The 18,246-nt window shown below is 43.2% G+C and overlaps 1 protein-coding gene across 3 annotated transcripts in view; it reads left to right on the top strand.

The window, feature by feature from the left end:
- ABCA4 (ATP binding cassette subfamily A member 4) overlaps nucleotides 1-18,246 on the top strand; it is a 130,006-nt gene that overhangs the window by 87,422 nt on the left and 24,338 nt on the right. For all 3 annotated transcript variants that reach the window (XM_017660129.3, XM_036998093.2, XM_036998092.2), the window contains 7 exons: nucleotides 425-611; nucleotides 4,748-4,842; nucleotides 6,304-6,336; nucleotides 7,784-7,889; nucleotides 8,012-8,086; nucleotides 8,338-8,507; nucleotides 10,121-10,298. In XM_017660129.3, the coding sequence (XP_017515618.3) occupies nucleotides 425-611; nucleotides 4,748-4,842; nucleotides 6,304-6,336; nucleotides 7,784-7,889; nucleotides 8,012-8,086; nucleotides 8,338-8,507; nucleotides 10,121-10,298 (844 nt within the window). The remainder of the gene's footprint in view (nucleotides 1-424; nucleotides 612-4,747; nucleotides 4,843-6,303; nucleotides 6,337-7,783; nucleotides 7,890-8,011; nucleotides 8,087-8,337; nucleotides 8,508-10,120; nucleotides 10,299-18,246) is intronic.

Raw genomic sequence — 18,246 nt, 5'->3', positions numbered from 1 at the left:
GTATAGAAAAGGGAACTAGAGAGGGCAGGTAAAATCCACCAAGAATCCTAAACTTCAGTATAATTTTAACTGCTTCTCTCATCCAGTCTCTTCCAGAGCCATTGACAAGTACCAAAATAGGCTAATTTCAATTTTCTCTTTTATTTGTTCTGTCTCTTAACCACTAGAGCTGCCAGAAGAGAAAAGAGAGATAAAACCATCCACAAGCTAGATAATTATTCCCCAGCCCCACACCTAGTCAATCAACAAAAATTCTAGTTTTGATTTTTCTTGAACACAAACTGACTTTCAAGAATAGAAGAAAATACATGGGTCAGAGGAGGAGGAGGAAAGGCTTAGGAGAGGGTTGGACACTATTTCTCATCTCTAGGTATTTTTATCCACTTTGGAGCTGATTGTGAAATATTTTCTTGCCTTCCATGAGGGAGTACCCCTGTGGCAATTCAACCCCCTGGAAGACTCCCTCCGTGTCCCCAAATGTCACCCACCTGTTCCAGAAGCAGAATTGGACGGCAGACAACCCCTCGCCTTCCTGCAGGTGCAGCAGCCGGGAGAAGCTCACCATGCTCCCTGAGTGCCCTGAGGGCGCAGGGGGGCTCCCACCCCCACAGGTACCTCAGTGCTTGGGGAAGCGGGGCCCTGAATCTGCCTGCAGCAGGAGGGTGGGGAAATACACTGTGCCTCCTGGGTTTGTAGCCTACAGACATTTCAAACTGACCTTTGAGTGGAGGGCTAGGTGAGGCTCTGGGTACTCAGAGGGCCCTGTCGCAGCCACCTGGAAGAAGTCACTGACCACTAGCTTTGTTTTCCACTAGTCACTCCCTGATCAATCTAGTAAGAAAACATCTTTAAACATTAAAAAATCACAGAAGTCATGTGTGCTTATTAAATAAAAATTAGAAAACACAAATAATTGGAAAGGAAAAATATCATCCAGTCATTTAGAGATAACCACCAATTACATTTGGTTCTTATCCAAACAAGATTATATTCAGAATGTGCCTTGAAAACTGCTCTCTTCACTCAATAACATTATGAACACATGTCCATGTTTATAAATATAAATCTACATTGTTGTTTTTAATGCCTAAACACTATCCCACTGCTTGGATTTATTTAACTATTCTCTCAGTGTGGGATGTATGGGTTTTCCATTTTTCTCCATTGTAAACAGCGCTATAGTGTCCATTTAAACGCAAATGAATTTGCACACTTGTTAACAGTCTTAATTAAGAAGCTTGCCATGTGCTGTGTAACTGTGCATACACACACCCACACACACACACACACACACAAATGCGCGTGCGGCCAGAAGCCTATATTTTGCAGGGTATCAGCAACCTGAGTAGCGCCCTCTGCTGAGAGCTCTGAGCTCCACATTGCACCACAGCAAACCTCTCCTGCGGCTTTCAGAGGCAGTACAGAAGAGGCTCACTTAGTCTTGAGTTGTTTAACAGGCCCTCTCTGACGATCTGCCAATAAATGACTAGAGGTGGTGTGTGTCAGGGAGGAGCGCTAGCGTTGGCGCCAGAGAGCCCTGGGTTGGCTGCTTGGCCTCTCTGAGCTTTACTTTCCTTACTTAAAAAATGGGTATGACTCTACTTATTTCATGGCATTAGTATGAGAATTGAAGGAAATAACACAGGCAAAGAAACTGTATTGTTTAGAATTAGATTCAGTGCAGCTGATAACTGTCCTAAACTAACAGTAGATAAAATAACACAATTTGTTTCTCTGTCCTCTGAAAGTTTATGGGGATGGTCCATGAGGTTCTGTTTTGTTGCTCCTCCACGGTAAGTGAGCCTCAAACTCATTGACCAGGGTGGCAGAATCTATTTTCTAGGCAGCAGAATGGACAAAGGGCTAAATAAAAAGAGTAAGCAAAGTGTGCAAATGTGCTGTTTTTTAAACAAGATTTTCAGAAGCTACTATGCAGCAATTTCAATTATACATCATTTGCCAGAACCAAACACCAAAGGAGACTGGGACTGTAATCCTTATTACGGGGGTCCTTGACCCCAACAAACAATGTCAATCACTATGGCATATGGCAGAAGGGCAGAGCAGACAATGGGGGACAACTAAATTTTGCCATAGCATCAGTCACAGTTGCTAGCTTGTAAATGATTCTGTAAATGATGAACATCCTATCTTTTTTATATGTTAAGAGCATATACCTTTATCTTTTTCAAACAACAAATTTCCCTTTGAATCATAGCTCAACAACTGCAGCATCATAGGGATCTCAAAAGAGGGGCCCAAAGAGCTTGGTTCTTTGCTCCCAATTCTCTGGGCCCCAGGAGGACATTTTGCTTCTGTACTGTTTGCTAAAGGCCCCTGTGGCTGCTTCTATTCCAATACATCCAGCTTCAGGACCCCAAGGCTATGATGCCGCACACTGAGTGAGTTCCTGGCTGGGAAAGGGAGGGAAGGCCAAGCAGCTGCATGGGGATTTGTTTCCTCAATGAATCCTAACCTCAAGCTGTCTGCTGAGCTTAGAAACTTACTCTCAGTAGCTAGTCCTTGGGCCTAGGGGAACAATTTAACAGGCCACTATTGCCTAAGTCCTGTGAAAACCAATTCCTGTGATTTTCTATCACTCCTGCATTTCCTCACTATCATTCATGTTTCTGAATGTGAGACATCTGCACAAGAGCTGGTGTGTGTGTGTGTGTGTGTGTGTGTGTGAGTGTGTCACACACACACTCATTCACACCCATTCACCCCACTCACTCAAACACACCCTCCCATTCAGTCTGGAATAAGGCCAGAGGGTATGGGTTTGATTCAGAGGTAGTGAATTGTCCTCATCTGGAAAATGAGGTGGTAGATGCTGTCTTCTCTAGGGTCCCTCCCTATCCTAACATTGAGTGGTGTGGGTCCTGTGGTGGAAGTGCCCCATCTTTGACTTCTAAAATACATAAAGATAAAGTCATAGGAGTATTTTATGTAACAGAAAATAATGTGTGATAAATTCCAGCCTAGATTCTACCAGTGAAACTTCGCAGTCCTCAGCTTGAAAAGCAGGTGAATAGAGTGAAAAGAGCAAGGACTGTGGGTCAGACAGGCACAGTCTGTCCTCGCTCAGCCACTTCCAAGTTCTGTAACCTGGTGTACGTTAGCAGCCTTTCTGAACCTCAGTTGCTCTGTCTGTAAATTAAAGTAACAAGTCCTCTTCCATAAGGGTATAAGGATTAAGGGAGGTAATAGAACATTAAATCAGGGCCAGGCTGCATGCAGTACTCATTCAGTAGATGCTAGTTCTCCTCCTAGAGTTAGAAGAACAAGGTGAAGAAAGTGAATTAAAGAAGGGAGTACAATGGGAAAGGGGAAGACAGAAAGTGTATAAAAATGCAAAGAATAGTGAATAGTGTGTGATGACAGTTGTTTTAACGCTACCAAAAACTCCCTCAGCTACCTCTGAGTGGCCCTCTTGACTCTCAAGGTTCATGACTGATCAGAAACTGAACACATTCCCAATTTAAAGTAATATTGCCACCTGGCGGTCAAATTCGTAAACTTTTCAATTCTTCAATGTACTGATTAACGAGCTTCCAGCTCTTGAAGTATTTTGAAGGTGATTTGTAAGTTGTAAAGCACTGTTTGAATGCTTTCATTCATGTCACACATTCATTGTTTCAACTATATGCCAAGTACTATTCTGGATGCTTGGCCTACAACGGCTAACAAGTCAGAGGAAGTCCTGAGTTTCATAGAATTTGTATCAGATGGCAGTGTGGTGGGGGCAGGGGGTGCACTGCAGACAAAACAACAGATCAATTGGAAAGAAAATTGCAAATAGAGATGAAGACATGGAGATAGAACAGTATGTTATGATAAAGGGCAACTAGAAATAGAAAATGCTTCTCTAAGGAATAAAATTTGGGCTAAGATCTTAAAGAACAGGATGTAGCCATGTGAGGTTGTCCAGGTAGAGCAATCCAGGTGGAGGGAACCCTCAAGTACAAAGCTAAGCAGGAATGAGAAGTGTGCATTTGAGAAACCGGAAGCCTGGGGATGGCCATGAGGGGCAGCAGCCGCAGGTGAGCTCCGACAGCAAGGCAGCGCCGGTCACGTGGGCTGCTTGCACCTTGGAATGAATTTGGACTTGATCCTAGGGTTATTGGAGTGTGATAAGCAAAGTGACTGGGGTGTTCTGGTTTACATTTTTAAAGCTCAGTCTGGCTGCTGGGTGAAGAACGGACTGTGCAGAGTCAGGGTGGAGACCAGTGGGGAAGTTTCTATAGAGGTCCAGGTGAGGGCTAGACGGGGGCTTGGGCTTGGGTACTGGTAATGGAACTGGAGAGATGAGGAGGGACTGAAGGTTTGTTTTGGACTTAAAGCAGTCTTAAAGGGTAACCCATACACTATTAAAAGTAAACTAAGACAGCACGGAATTTATCCAATTCAGCCTTGTATCTTAACTAGTGAAGAGAGAGAGAGAGAGAGACAAAGTTTGGAGGGAGGAGGGAGAGTAAAGGGGAAAAGGTAACAACAGGAGAGAAGCAAGAAGGAGAAAGGAAAGAAGGAGACTGAGACGGGTCTATCCAGCCAGTCAACGGATTGGAGGAAAGACAGGGGTCAAAGATGACTCCTACATCTCTGAGTGAGGACTAGGGAGATGCCAGTGCCTTATTTAGTATGTTCCCAGTAGCAGAACTGATAAATAATTTTTGGAGAACAAGTAGTTTCACAAACTGTAAGGCTGCCAGCTGCAGTCATTAATACACACGTCTCACTGCCTCAGAGAACCCAGCGCAGCACTGAGATCCTACAAGACCTCACGGGCAGGAACGTCTCGGACTTCTTGGTGAAAACGTATCCTGCTCTTATACGAAGCAGGTAAGAAGAGACCCTTGTATATGCTTCATCCTGGCTCCCCAGAGTAAATATTAGCTAGGGACAGAAGATAATTAACTCTCATGATTTGTCACAGTCAGGGCAGTGGGATTCTTTTCTTTTCCCTAATTTGAGGGCCATATCCATCAGAAACAGCAACTGATGCATGTATAGGTAAAATGCTACTTAACATTCATTTTGGTTTTTTTGTTTTGTTTAGACCAAGCATTCTTAAAGTGTAACTGCGCACTATTCAAAGTACAATAAGAAAGCATAGAATTTATTCAGTAATTCAGCCTCATATCTTAGTTAAGAAAAAGAGAGAAAGTTTGGAGGAAGGAGGGTGAATAAAGGGGAAAAGATAGTGAAAAAAAAAAAGAAGCAAGAAGAAAAAGTAAGAAGCAAAACAGAGCAAGGAAAAAAGTTGACTGGGACAGGAAAGAGGCTGTGGGACAGTGCTTGAGAGAGATGGAGAGTGCTCAGGCTGGCCAGGTTAACTACACCTGTCACATTCTCACTGTAAGGCGTCATCTCTCACTGCCCTTTAACACGCCAAAGAGCTCTTCTAGAAGCTCTGCTTCTCTCAGCTCTGCGGCTGTTCCTAACAAGCACCGCCCATCAGAGCCAGCAGCTTGACAAGAGCATACTACAGAAAGAGTACCTCTAAGGAGCCCTGATCCAGCCCCACATGCTCTGGGGCTTTAAAATATACTTTCTGGCTTTAGTAGTACTTTCCATTGCTTCCCCACCAGATCCTGCACAAGGGACAAATGAACTCAGTTGAGCAGAATCCACTTGGATGATAAAAGCAGCTGTGAGAAGGCCGTGCCAAGCTAGCAGTTAGGAAAATGAAGAATGCCATCCAAGCACAAAAATAAAAGCAGGATGCATAGAATTTATTCCATAATGCAGTAAAAAACAGTAAGCCCCAACTTTGTTCTCAGCAGCCAAGTTGCACATGTAACTTGGTATTTTGTGTTTGATGACTATGATAGTTATCAGGCCTCTCTGGGAGGTCTCACAGTGGCATCTACCTGTTTTCTCGTCATTTTACCCTTGATTGGCAGAAGTCAGTCTCTTAACTCCCCCAAGCATGCAGGTGCTTAGCAGAGGCTTGTTTGTGCAGGGTGGAAGAGGGGATGACTCCAGACTTCACCCCACACTGGGTTTGGTAGTTGCCACATTTTCTGGGTCCGTGATCTGACAGATGACCCGAGGACAGGGCCACACAGGAAGCTCAGCATGCATGCTATGACTTGGGAAGCCACTGGTGGAAAATATCAGTCCTTTGTCCAGATGTATATGTGGGCTTTGCTTCTTGGCTGGGAGGTTTCCACATTGCTTGGATATCAGGAAATACTAAAAATACCCTGAAGACAGACACCTAAATAGGTACTTGGGGAGGAAAGTTAACACTACTGTTGTGCTTGTGGCATTCATTGTATGATTTGTTTTGGCTTTCAGCTTAAAAAGCAAATTCTGGGTCAATGAACAGAGGTAAGAAACTACTTTTGTAAGAAATTAAAATCTCAGATTGATTCACTTAAAACAACTGCACACTAAAAAAGCCACACTTCAAAGCCATGTGTGTGGGCTGCTCTGTGTGTGCTCCCAAAGTCATGAGACATGTCCTGGAGGATGTGTGGCTAAGGACACCCTGGACCCGAAGTGCCTGGAGCAGCAAATCTCCTCGGAGGGCATACACTCTGCAAAGGGCAGTTTGGGAGCATTTGCACTCAGGAGAGGTTCTGACCTCCCAGCATATGATGGTTTAGGAGGCTGCAATGACAGGACACAACCTCAGGCCTCGCACTCTGTGGTCCATTCATTCTAAACCTCACAGAGTCTGGCCCAGCCACAGACTCAACCACTCCTGAGGCATCCTGGTGGCTGCAGTGCTTCCAGGAGTTTGGGGAATCCTCCAGGACCTTCTCAGCATGAGCTTGCCTCTTGGGCTCCCTCAGGAACGGGGCCTCTAGAATGAATGCAGAGCTGAGGTTGACTTGATATCCTGGGCAGATTCTGGACCATGAATGTGAAATCCAGCTTTTAGGATTGCTCCCTAGAGGGAAGTGTAGGACCTCAGCTGAAGGAGAAAGGAGGAACAGAGAATGGGACATTTGAGTCCTTGAGAAATAGAGTTCTCCTCCCCTGCTTGCTGAACTAGCAAATTAATTTTGTTTTGTCAAGGAATATTGGCTTTCATCCTGCCTTTGAAGGGTTTTAGGCTGCAGATCGGCACACCCCAATCCATGCCTGAGCATGGTCACCTGAGATGGCCGGAGCAGTGTGGAAGACGTGTTAGAGCAGGAAACCCAAGCCTGGGGCCCTCGTTAAGGAGCCAGGACACCAGCCAAGGCAGGAGCCCAAGGGGCTACCTGAGCCAGGGTTGCGGTTGGCAGTCAGGAGAGAGGGATACGACAGGGCTGGTCCTGACTAGCTAGAGGTGAGTCCAGTGCTGCCAGAAAAGCCTGTGAAGTACAGAAGCGGCACAGAACAGGACTCATTGATTGGGGCAAGGGAAAGCCAGGTAAGACCTCACAGAGAAGATGACATAACAGGTGAGATGGAAGTGGCTGGAGGCTCAACAAGGTAAAGGCACTCCCAGGAAACTTGCAGCCCCTCAAAGGTGGAGAGACACAAGAGCACCCTGGACCCAGACCACTGAGTGCTCTGGGAGAGACTCGGCAGGGCTGGGAAACAGGGAAGGCATGAGGCAGGTGCAGTCGGAGAGACCGCGCTCGGGAGGGACCAGGAGTCCTTCCTGGAGGCAGTGAGCAAGCATTACAAGTTGGTTTGTGAAGTGGAGCCAAGTAGCTCTCTAGTCCAGATGATTCCCCTAGAAGTACACACTTTCTACACAAACAAAGAGCTACTGGTGCGCATTGAGCACCACAGACTTGCGTCATGGTGCTGATCTGAGGACTTCTTGTTCCCTTGTCAGATATGGAGGCATTTCCATCGGAGGAAAGCTGCCAGGCCTCCCCATCACTGGGGAAGCACTTATTGGATTTTTAAGCAACCTTGGCCAGATAATGAATGTGAGCGGGGTACGTACACAGACTGGAGATTTGGGTAGCACTTGCAATGCACCAGTTATCATGAAACAGAAATTATCATAGGTGCTAAGGGAGGAGAAAAACCTCTTGCTTGTTCCATATGGTCTTTCTAGGGCCCCATGACCAGAGAGGCCTCTAAAGAAATGTCTGCGTTCCTTAAACATCTAGAAACTGAAGACAACATTAAGGTATTAGCCCTGCATAATCTTCTCTAGAGCTAAACCCTCACGTGAGCTGGTAATTTAGTTTTTTCCCCAGCTTAGTTAAATTCCATCCCTCCTCCTATTGAAATCTAGAATGGAATGTCTTGCAGTTGCCAAAGCCTTCCTCCTCCTTGCACTCTTTTTCCTGCAGCTCATTGTGGCTTTAAACAGCTGTGAGCGCAGTGCCTGGGTGCACTGTGGAGCCCAGCCTGACAAAACCCGTGTCTGCCCTGTAGGTGTGGTTTAACAACAAGGGCTGGCATGCCCTGGTCAGCTTTCTCAACGTGGCCCACAACGCTGTCCTACGGGCCAGCCTGCATGGGGACAGGGACCCAGAGGAGTACGGCATCACCGTCATAAGCCAGCCCCTGAACCTGACGAAGGAGCAGCTCTCTGAGATCACAGTGTAAGCCACCGCACGCCCTGCCTCACGGCTTTCCCGTCACCCTCTCCACTCTTTGGATGCCCCGAGAAGATTTGCGCCAGCATGAGTTCTGGACTCCATGGCAAGGCTGTTTAACCCGGCACACATTAAGAGAAGACTTTCAGATGCTTCATGTACCAAATTGTTTAGCTATTCTTTCTCCTCAAATTTACTTATAAAGTAGGCATGTATTTGGTTCTGTTCCTTTTTGGCTCTTGATAACAAATTGCTCCTGGAGCTCCTTTCCAGCATGTGAAGTGAGTGCCCCAATTTCATCTCCACAGCAGTAATATCTTAGGTTCTGGTAATTTCTCTCAGATGGCCAAGCCTTCAAGATGTCACCAGATCCTTGCCTTCCTCAAGCTGAGGCTCCTACCGCACAGCTTTGGACAGTAAAAACATCAGTTCTGCAATTTATAGTATGTTTGCTCTATTTCAGGCCTGAATTTGGCGGCAAAGCCTGTATTAGTGTACACCTTTTCTGGGCTGTACAGGGCCTCAGTTTCTTATCCCGGCCCTCTGAGTGCCCTGACCGTGCCAGTTGTCACCGGCTAACACTTGAGCGCTGTCCCCTTGGGGCCTCCCTCTGGACACCCCGGATGCAGGAAGAGTAGCCTGTCCTATGTGAATTCTCACTCAGCCCAAGTTTCTGTACCTCCTTCAAGCCTTCTGAGTCTAAAATATCAAATAGGAGTCTCTTGTGATTGTAAAAGTACTACATAAAATAGTATATGTTCATTAAAGAAAGTTTATATTAGTTTAAGAACTAATGATCTATAACCCTACACAGTTTATAGAGTATTTCCCTCAATGTTTTGTGTGTTTCCTTCCCACTCTTTGCTCTGTTCTTCATACGTGTGTGGATCCTGCATCTTGTAGTTCTGTCAGGCCCTGTGACAAGCCCATCTGGCGCCTTTGTGGGAATCAGTAGATGGGCACTGTCCCATGCCAGGACGCATGGCTGGTATGAATTCTGGGCTGGATTTCAGCCTGCTTGCCCTGCCAGTCAAACATTTCCTATTTGTTCCAGGAAGGGGTGAATAGAACCAAGCTTCTGCATAACTGGCCTGTTCTCTTTTCACTTTAACTTACATTGGGAACATTTCCCCATGTTATAATGCATTTCTTGAAAGCATGATTTAGCAAGATAGTTTATTTCTTTTAACAAAAATAAATTTCATAGATCATATAGCTGTCAAGTGTATCTATGACAAATTATTAGAACTAATAAGAGTATTGTAGTATACAAGATTAATATAAAATATGTTTCTATACACCATCAGATACAAATAATTAAAAATGTAATGAAGAGAAAACTTGTCTAGACTTTCATAGTAACATTGAATAATATTCAATATTAACATTAATAATAATATTCAATGTTAACATGGAACAGGAAACCCACAAATGTTTATTTCACCTTGACCCAGGTTGACTTAGATAATTGAGTGGAACAACAGCTTTCAGGCTTGGGAAGGGGGAATCTGGAGCCCATTACCTGGGCTGGGTGAGGTCTTCCCAGGGCCAGACTTTGCTCTCTCCTGCTTCTGCCCCTCCTTCACCTCCCTCCTTCTGCGTCTCCTGACCTGCTGCAGGCTGACCTCTTCGGTGGATGCTATGGTTGCCATCTGCGTGATTTTTGCCATGTCCTTCGTCCCAGCCAGCTTCGTCCTTTATTTGATCCAGGAGAGGGTGAAGAAAGCCAAGCACCTCCAGTTTGTCAGTGGAGTGAGCCCCACCACCTACTGGCTCACCAACTTCCTCTGGGACATGGTAAGTGTCAGCTGGTGGCATCTCCCTCGCCTGACTGGGTCCCAGGTGGGCAGGCCTTTACATCTGCACTGCCGGAGGGAATGCGGCAGGGTGGGGCTTTCGTTCCACCAGGACTGCTGAAAGGTGCTGTGCCGGGGCCTTTTGTCTGCTGTCTCTTCACATCTTAGAAGGGTAAGAACTGGGAGCCCCAGGCTGGTGAAGGATGTGGGCTCAACTTAACTGCTGAGTGGGGGCTCTGGGAGCTGTGCACCAGGGGCCTTCTGACCCACTGCAGGTGTGAGCCTGATCTTCTTGGGAAAAATCTGGAGCTACAAAGGTAATATCAAGATGTCCCTCACCCTACATCCTCTTCTTAAACCCTGCCTCACCCCCAAAGGGGTAAGGATGGAACTTCCTCTATGGTAATTGGCAGATATAGGACCCCCAATTAAACTTAAATTGCAGGTAAAGCAATGAATAATTTTTAGTATATATCTCACCCCCCAAATATTACATGGGACATACACTGAAAAATTTATTGATTGTTTATCTGAAATCAAAATTTAACTGGGCATTCTATATTTTTATTGGTGAAATCAGATAACCCTATTCAGTGGCCCTATTTTGCTTTCTGAGAGTAGCGAGAACTTCACTGTATCAGATTCAGCAACACTTTAGGGAACATGAAGAAAAAAGTTATTTATCGCCAACAGCAGATGCCACCTCTCTCAGGAGCAGGGTTGGTGGGGATAGGAAAGGATCAGGGTGGGTCCCTTTATGACAGGCCTCCCAGTGAAAATGAATCAGCAGCAGAGGCCTAGTTATAATGCAACAGAATCATTACTGTACCAACTCCAGTCTATTGTGGCCTCCTTAGGCAATGACATCCTTTGTTTTATCTCAATTTTCTAAAACTAATGCCAGTCTCCACTTCATGTGATGACAGGATATATCACAATGGAGACCAACACAAACAGCCTTCTCCAAGTATGGTTTTTAATAATGATGGCAAATATTAGGGTTTATGAAGACATGATTTATTTTATCTTACTCAACTTGTTAAGCAGCTATCACTTAATATTACAAAACCAGAAATCCATCAGTAGTAACTAAAATTTTTCCCCTCTCTTCTACCCACATGAGAAACACTTTTGAACACAAAGGAGTAGGTCAGAACATACAAGCCTCAGTTTGGACAGGAACATCATTTGCAGGCCCCGCACTGGCCCTGTGCTTTGCCCATGAAAGCAGAGAGGCTCATCTGCACTGAGGAGCTATAGAGGTGCTTGGTTTGGCATTCTACTATTCCTTAAAGACGAGGAATAGAATTTACACTTGGGGCTGACACAGGCCTGACTGAAAACAGAAATCTCTGAGCCTAAGGAGAAATATGTGGGCAGAAGGGCAGAGTGAGTGTCTGTCTGAGTGGGAGGTGATACTGGAAAAGTAGACACTTGGCAGCCCAATGAAGAGTTAGAAGGTGGGAAAGATGATGTTAGCAGGCTTCTGATGCTCTAGAATTTTAAGACTGGCCTGCAGTCTGAACTCTAGGATTCATGGTGTTGGAGCTTAGCATCCTGATTAGCTAGGGGCAAAACCAAAACATATGCCTGGGGTCATTTGTTCAATGAATGATACAAACACTTATTGTTTCTATCATTTATTCAATTATTTTTTTATTAAGGTATCATTGATATACACTCTTAGGAAAGTTTCACATGAAAACATTGTGGTTACTACATTCCCCATATTATCAAGTCCCCCCCACACCCCCAATGAAGTCACTGTCCATCAGTGTAGTAAGGTGCCACAGAGTAACTACTTGTCTTCTCTGTGCTGCACTGTTTTCCCCATGAACCCTCCCACACCATGTGTACCAATCATAATACTGCTCAATCCCCTTCTCCCTCCCTCCTGACCCACCCTCCCCCACCCCTCCCCTTTGGTAACAGCTAGTCCCTTCTTGGAGACTGTGAGTTTGCTGCTGTTTTGTTCCTTCAGTTTTGCTTCATTCTTATACTCCACAAATGAGGGAAATCATTTGGCACTTGTCTTTCTCTGCCTGACTTATTCACTAAGCATAATGCCCTCTAGCTCCATCCATGTTGCAAATGGTAGGATTTGTTCTCTTCTCATGGCTGAATAGTATTCCATTGTGTATATGTACCACCTCTTCTTTATCCATTCATCTACTGATGGACACTTAGGTTGCCTCCATATCTTGGCTATTGTAAATAGTACTGCAATAAACATAGGGGTGCCTATGTCCTTTTGAATCAGATCTTCCTTTCTTTCGGTAAATTCTTAGGAGTGGAATTCCTGGGTCAAATGGTATTTCTATTTTGAGTTTTTTGAGGAACCTCCATATTGCTTTCCACAATGGTTGAAATAACTTACATTCCCACCAGCAGTGTAGGAAGGTTCCCCTTTCTCCACATCCTTGCCAGCATTTGTTGTTGTTTGTCTTTTGGATGTTGCCATCCTAACTGGTGTGCGGTGATATCTGATTATGGTTTTAATTTTCATTTCCATGATAATTAACGATGTGGAGCATCTTTTCCTGTGCCTGTTAGCATCTGAATTTCTTCTTTGGAGAATTGTCTTTTCATATCCTGTGCCCATTTTTTAATCAAGTTATTTGCTTTATGGATGTTGAGGCATGTGAGTTCCTTATATATTTTGGATGTTAACCCCTTGTTGGATATATCGTTTACAAATATATTCTCCCATACTGTAGGATGCCTTTTTGTTCTACTGATGGTGTCCTTTGCACAGAAACTTTTCAGTTTGCTGGAGTCCACTTGTTCATTTTTACTTTTGTTTCCCTTGCCCAAGGATATGCATTCAGGAAAAAGTTTATTATGTTTATATTCAAGAGATTTTTGCCTATGTTTTCTTCTAAGAATTTTATGGTTTCATGACTTACATTCAGGTCTTTGATCCATTTTGAGTTTACTTTTGTATATGAAGTTAGACAATAATCCAGTTTCATTCTCTTGCATGTAGCTGTCCAGTTTTGCCAACACCAGTTGTTGAAGAGGCTGTGATTTCCTGATTATATGTCCATGGCTCCTTTAATCATTTATTAATTGACCATATATGTTTAGGTTTATATCTAGGCTCTCTATTCTGTTCCATTGATCTATGGGTCTGTTCTTGTACCAAATTGTCTTGATTACTGTGGCTTTGTAGTAGAGCTTGAAGTTGGGGAGCATAATCCCCCCAGCTTTATTCTTCCTTCTCAGGATTGCATTGGCTATTCAGGGTCTTTTATGGTTCCATATAGATTTTAGAAATATTTTCTCTAGTTCACTGAAGAATGTTTTTGATATTTTTTTTCCCATGCAAGAGACTTTATTATCTGAAAGAGAGAGTGGCTGCCCCAGAGGTGGGTGGGGAGAGAGAGAGAGAGAGAGAGAGGGAGCAGCAGAGAGAGCAGTGGGACAGAGAGAGCAGAGAGAGAGAGAGAGAGAGAGAGCAGGGAGAGCAGGAGGACAGAGAGACCGAGACAAAGAGAGAGAGGGCAGCAGCGTGGTGCCTTTTATTGTGGGGGGTCCACTGGCCTGTTGCTTTAGGGGAGGGTCGGGATGTTTAGAGATAAGGCGGGGTAAGCCCAGTCAAGCCCCAGGCAAGCCCAGGCATAATTCTCACGGGCTTATGTGCGTGGGACCATGGGGCAAATGGAGGATAAATTACTAGATTCTTACATTCCTCCCTTTTCTGTTTTATAAGTGGTAGAGGATTTGGAAGAGGTGAAGGTTAGTCTTCAGTAACTGCTTCCTGCTGATTAGGGGCAATGAAGTTCATTTTTGTATTGATGGGGGCGGTCCTCAGATGAGCCCTTGGTCTGCAGTGGTGATGGCATTTTCCAGGTTCAATAAGGATCATCGTCTTTGGAGAGGGGTTGGTAATCCTGTAATATAAGCAAATCGAAGGCCAGTGTTGGGCAAGAAGATGAATGACCAGGGAAGTGGACGGTGAGCCCGTGGAGGAGGATCGGGCAGTGAGGGTTCCCAAAGCAGCTCAGGTTCCCGAAGGAAGAGCAAAGTCAATGGGAGAGCCTCATCCGAAGTCATGGCACCAATGAAAGGATATCTCGCCACGACCCTCCTTACCCAGAATGACTCAGGAAACACGGGCCCATGCAAGAGATTTTATTATCGGAAAGAGAAAGTGGCTGCACCCAGAGAGAGAGGAAGCAGCAGGACAGCAGGACAGAGAGACAGAGAGAGCAGAGAGAGCAGTGGGACAGAGAGACAGAGAGACATAGAGAGAGCAGGAAGCAGCAGAGGGGCAGACAGAGAGAGAGAGAGAGAGAGAGAGAGAGAGAGAGAGAGCAGCCTTCTTTTGATATTTTGATAGGGATTGCATTGAATCTGTAGATTGCTTTAGGCAGGATGGTCATTGTGACAATATTAATTTTTCCTATCCATGAGCATGGGATATATTTCCATTTATTGGTATCTTCTTTAATTTCTCTCATGAGTGTCTTGTAGTTTTCAGGGTATAGGTCTTTCACTTCCTTGGTTAAGTTTATTTGAAGGTATTTTATTCTTGTTGATGTAATTGTGAATGGAATTGTTTTCCTGATTTCTCTTTCTGCTAGTTCATTGTTAGTATATAGGAATGCAACAGATTTCTGTGTATTTATTTTGTATCCTGCAACTTTGCTGAATTCAGTTATTAGTTCTAGTAGCTTCAGGGTAGATTCTTTGGGGTTTTTTTGTGTGCAATATCATGTCATCTGAAAATAGTGACAGTTTGACTTCTTCCTTACCAATCTGGATGCTATTTATTTCTTTGTGTTATCCGATTGCCATGGCTAGGACCTCCAGAACTATGTTGAATAGAAGTGGAGAGAGTGGGCATCTTTGTCTTATTCCCAATCCTAAATGAAAAGCTTTCAGCTTCTCGCTGTTAAGAATGATGTTGGCTGTGGGTTTGTCATATATGGTCTTTATTATGTTGAGGTACTTTTCTTCTATACCCATTTTGTTGATAGTTTTTATCATAAATGGATGTTGAGTTTTGTCAAATGCTTTTTCAGCATCTATGGAGATGATCATGTGGTTTTTGTCCTTCTTTTGGTTAATGTGGTGTATGATGTTGATGGATTTTTTAATCTTGTACCATCCTTGCATCCCTGTAATATATCCTACTTGATCATGATGGGTGATCTTTTTTTTATATTCGGCTTGCTAGTATTTTGTTGAGTATTTTTGCATCTATGTTCATCAGGGATATTGGTCTGCAATTTTCTTTTTTTGTGGTGTCTTTGCCTGGTTTTGGTATTATAGTGATGCTGACCTCATAGAATGAGTTTGGAAGTATTCCCTCCTCTTCTGCTTTTTGGAAAACTTTAAGGAAGATGGGTATTAGGTCTTCACTAAGTGTTTGGTAACATTCAGTGGTGAAGCCATCTGGTCCAGGGATTTTGTTCTTAGGTAGTTTTTTGATTACTAATTCAATTTCATTGCTGGTAATTGGTCTGTTTAGATTTTCTATTTCTTCCTGGGTCAGCCTTGGAAGGTTGTATTTTTCTAGAAAATTGTCCATTTCTTCTAGGTTATCCACTTTGTTAGCATATAATTTTTCATAGAGATCTCTAATAATTCTTTGTATTTCGGTGGTGTCCATAGTGATTTTTCCTCTTATTTCTAGTTCTGTTTATGTGTGTGGACTTTCTTTTTTTCTTGATAAGTCTGGCTAGGGGTTTGTCCATTTTGTTATTTTCTCAAAGAACCAGCTCCTACTTTCATTGATTCTTTCTATTGTTTTATTCTTCTCGATCTTACTTACTTCTGCTCTGATCTTTATTATGTCCCTTCTTCTACTGAGTTTGGGCCTCATTTGTTCTTTTTTTCTAGTTTTGTTAATTGTGAGTTTAGACTGTTCATATGGGATTGTTCTTCTTTCCTGAGGTAGGCCTGTATTGCAGCATACTTCCATTTTAGCACAGCCTTTGTTGCATCCCAAAGATTTTGTGGTGTTGAGTTATCATTGTCATTTGGCTCCATATATTGCTTTATCTCTGATTTTACTTGGTCATTGATCCATTGATTATTTAGGAGCATGTTGTTAAGCCTCCATGTGTTTGTGGGTTTTTTTGTTTCCTTTGTATAATTTATTTCTGGCTTCATACCTTTGTGGCCTGAGAAGCTGGTTGGTACAATTTCAATCCTGAATTTACTGAGGCTCTTTTTGTGGCCTAGTATGTGATCTGTTCTGGAAAGTATTCCATGTACACTTGAGAAGAACGTGTATTCTGCTGCTTTCGGGTGGAGTGTTCTGTAGATGTCTCTTAGGTTCATCTGTTCTAATTGTTATTAAGTGCTTCTGTCTCATTTTCTGTCTGGTTGATCTATCCTTTGGAGTCACTGGTGTATTGAAGTCTCCTAAAAGGAATGCATTGCATTCTATTTCCCCCTTTAATTCTGTTAGTATTTGTTTCACATATGTAGGTGCTTTGGTGTTAGGGGCATAGGTATTTATAATGGTTATACCCTCTTATTGGACTGACCCCTTTACCATTATGTAATGTCCCTCTTTGTCTCTTGTTACTTTCTTTGTTTTGAAGTCTATTTTTTCTGATACAAGAACTACAATTACTGCTTTTTTATCCCTGTTAGTTGAATGAAATATCTTTTTCCATCCCTTCACTTTTAGTCTGTGTATGTCTTTGGGTTTAAAGTGAGTCTCTTATAGGCAGCAAATAGATGAGTCTTGCTTTTTTATCCATTCAATGACTCCGTGTGTTTTGATTAGTGCAGACCAATTTACAGTTAGGGTGATTATTGATAGGTATATACTTATTGCCATTGTTAGGCTTTAGATTCATGGTTACCAAGGCTTCAAAGGTAACTTCCTTACTATCTAACAGTTTCATTTAACTCACTTTGTATGCTACTATAAACACAACCTAAAGGTTCGTTTTTTTTCCTCCTTTTTCTTCCTCCTCCATTCTTTGTATATTAGGTATCACATTCTATACACTTTGTCTATCCCTTGACTGACTTTGAGGGTAGTTGATTTGATTTTTGTATCTGCTTAGTAATTAATTGTTCTACTTTCTTTACCATGGTTTTATTTCCTCTGGTGACAGCTCTTTAGCCTTAGGAACACTTCTGTCTATAGCAGTCCCTCAAAAATATACTGTAGAGATGGTTTGTAGGAGGTAAATTCTCTCAGCTTTTTCTTATCTGAAAATTGTTTAATCCCTCCTTCAAATTTAAATGATAATCTTGCTAGTAGAGTATTCTTGATTCGAGGCCCTTCTGCCTCATTGCATTAAATGTATCATGCCACTCCCTTCTGGCCTGTAAGGTTTCTGCTGAGAAGTCTGATGACAGCCTGATGGGCTTACCTTTGTATGTGGTCTTTTTTTCTCTGTCCTTATCCTTGATCTTTGCCATTTTAATTATTATTTGTCTTGGTGTTGTCTTCTTTGGGTCCCTTGTGTTGGGAGATCTGTGCACTACCATGGCCTGAGAGATTATCTCCTTCCCCAGATTGGGGAAGTTCTCAGCAATTACCTCCTCAAAGACACTTTCTATCCCTTTTTCTCTCTTCTTCTTCTTCTGGTATCCCTATTATGAGAATATTGTTCCGTTCGGATTGGTCACACAGTTCTCTCAATATTCTTTCATTCCTAGAGATCCTTTTTTCTCTCTATGCCTCAGCTTCTTTGTATTCCTGTTCTCTAATTTCTATTTCACTTACCATCTCCTCTACTTCATCTAATCTGCTTTTAAATCCCTCCATTTTATGTTTCATTTCAAATACTGTACTCTTCAACATTTGTATCTCATTCTTGAATTCCTCCCTGAGTTCTTGAATATTTTTCTGTACCTCTGTTATCATGTTTATGATTTTTATTTCGAACTCTCTTTCAGGAATATTGATGAGTTCAGTTTCACTTGGCCCTCTCTGGTGTTTGTGGGACTTTGGTTTGAACCAGATTCCTTTGACA

This window comes from Manis javanica, chromosome 4, assembly GCF_040802235.1.
Source record: "Manis javanica isolate MJ-LG chromosome 4, MJ_LKY, whole genome shotgun sequence".
NCBI lineage: Eukaryota > Metazoa > Chordata > Mammalia > Pholidota > Manidae > Manis > Manis javanica.
This window is presented reverse-complemented; position numbering and strand designations above follow the sequence as displayed.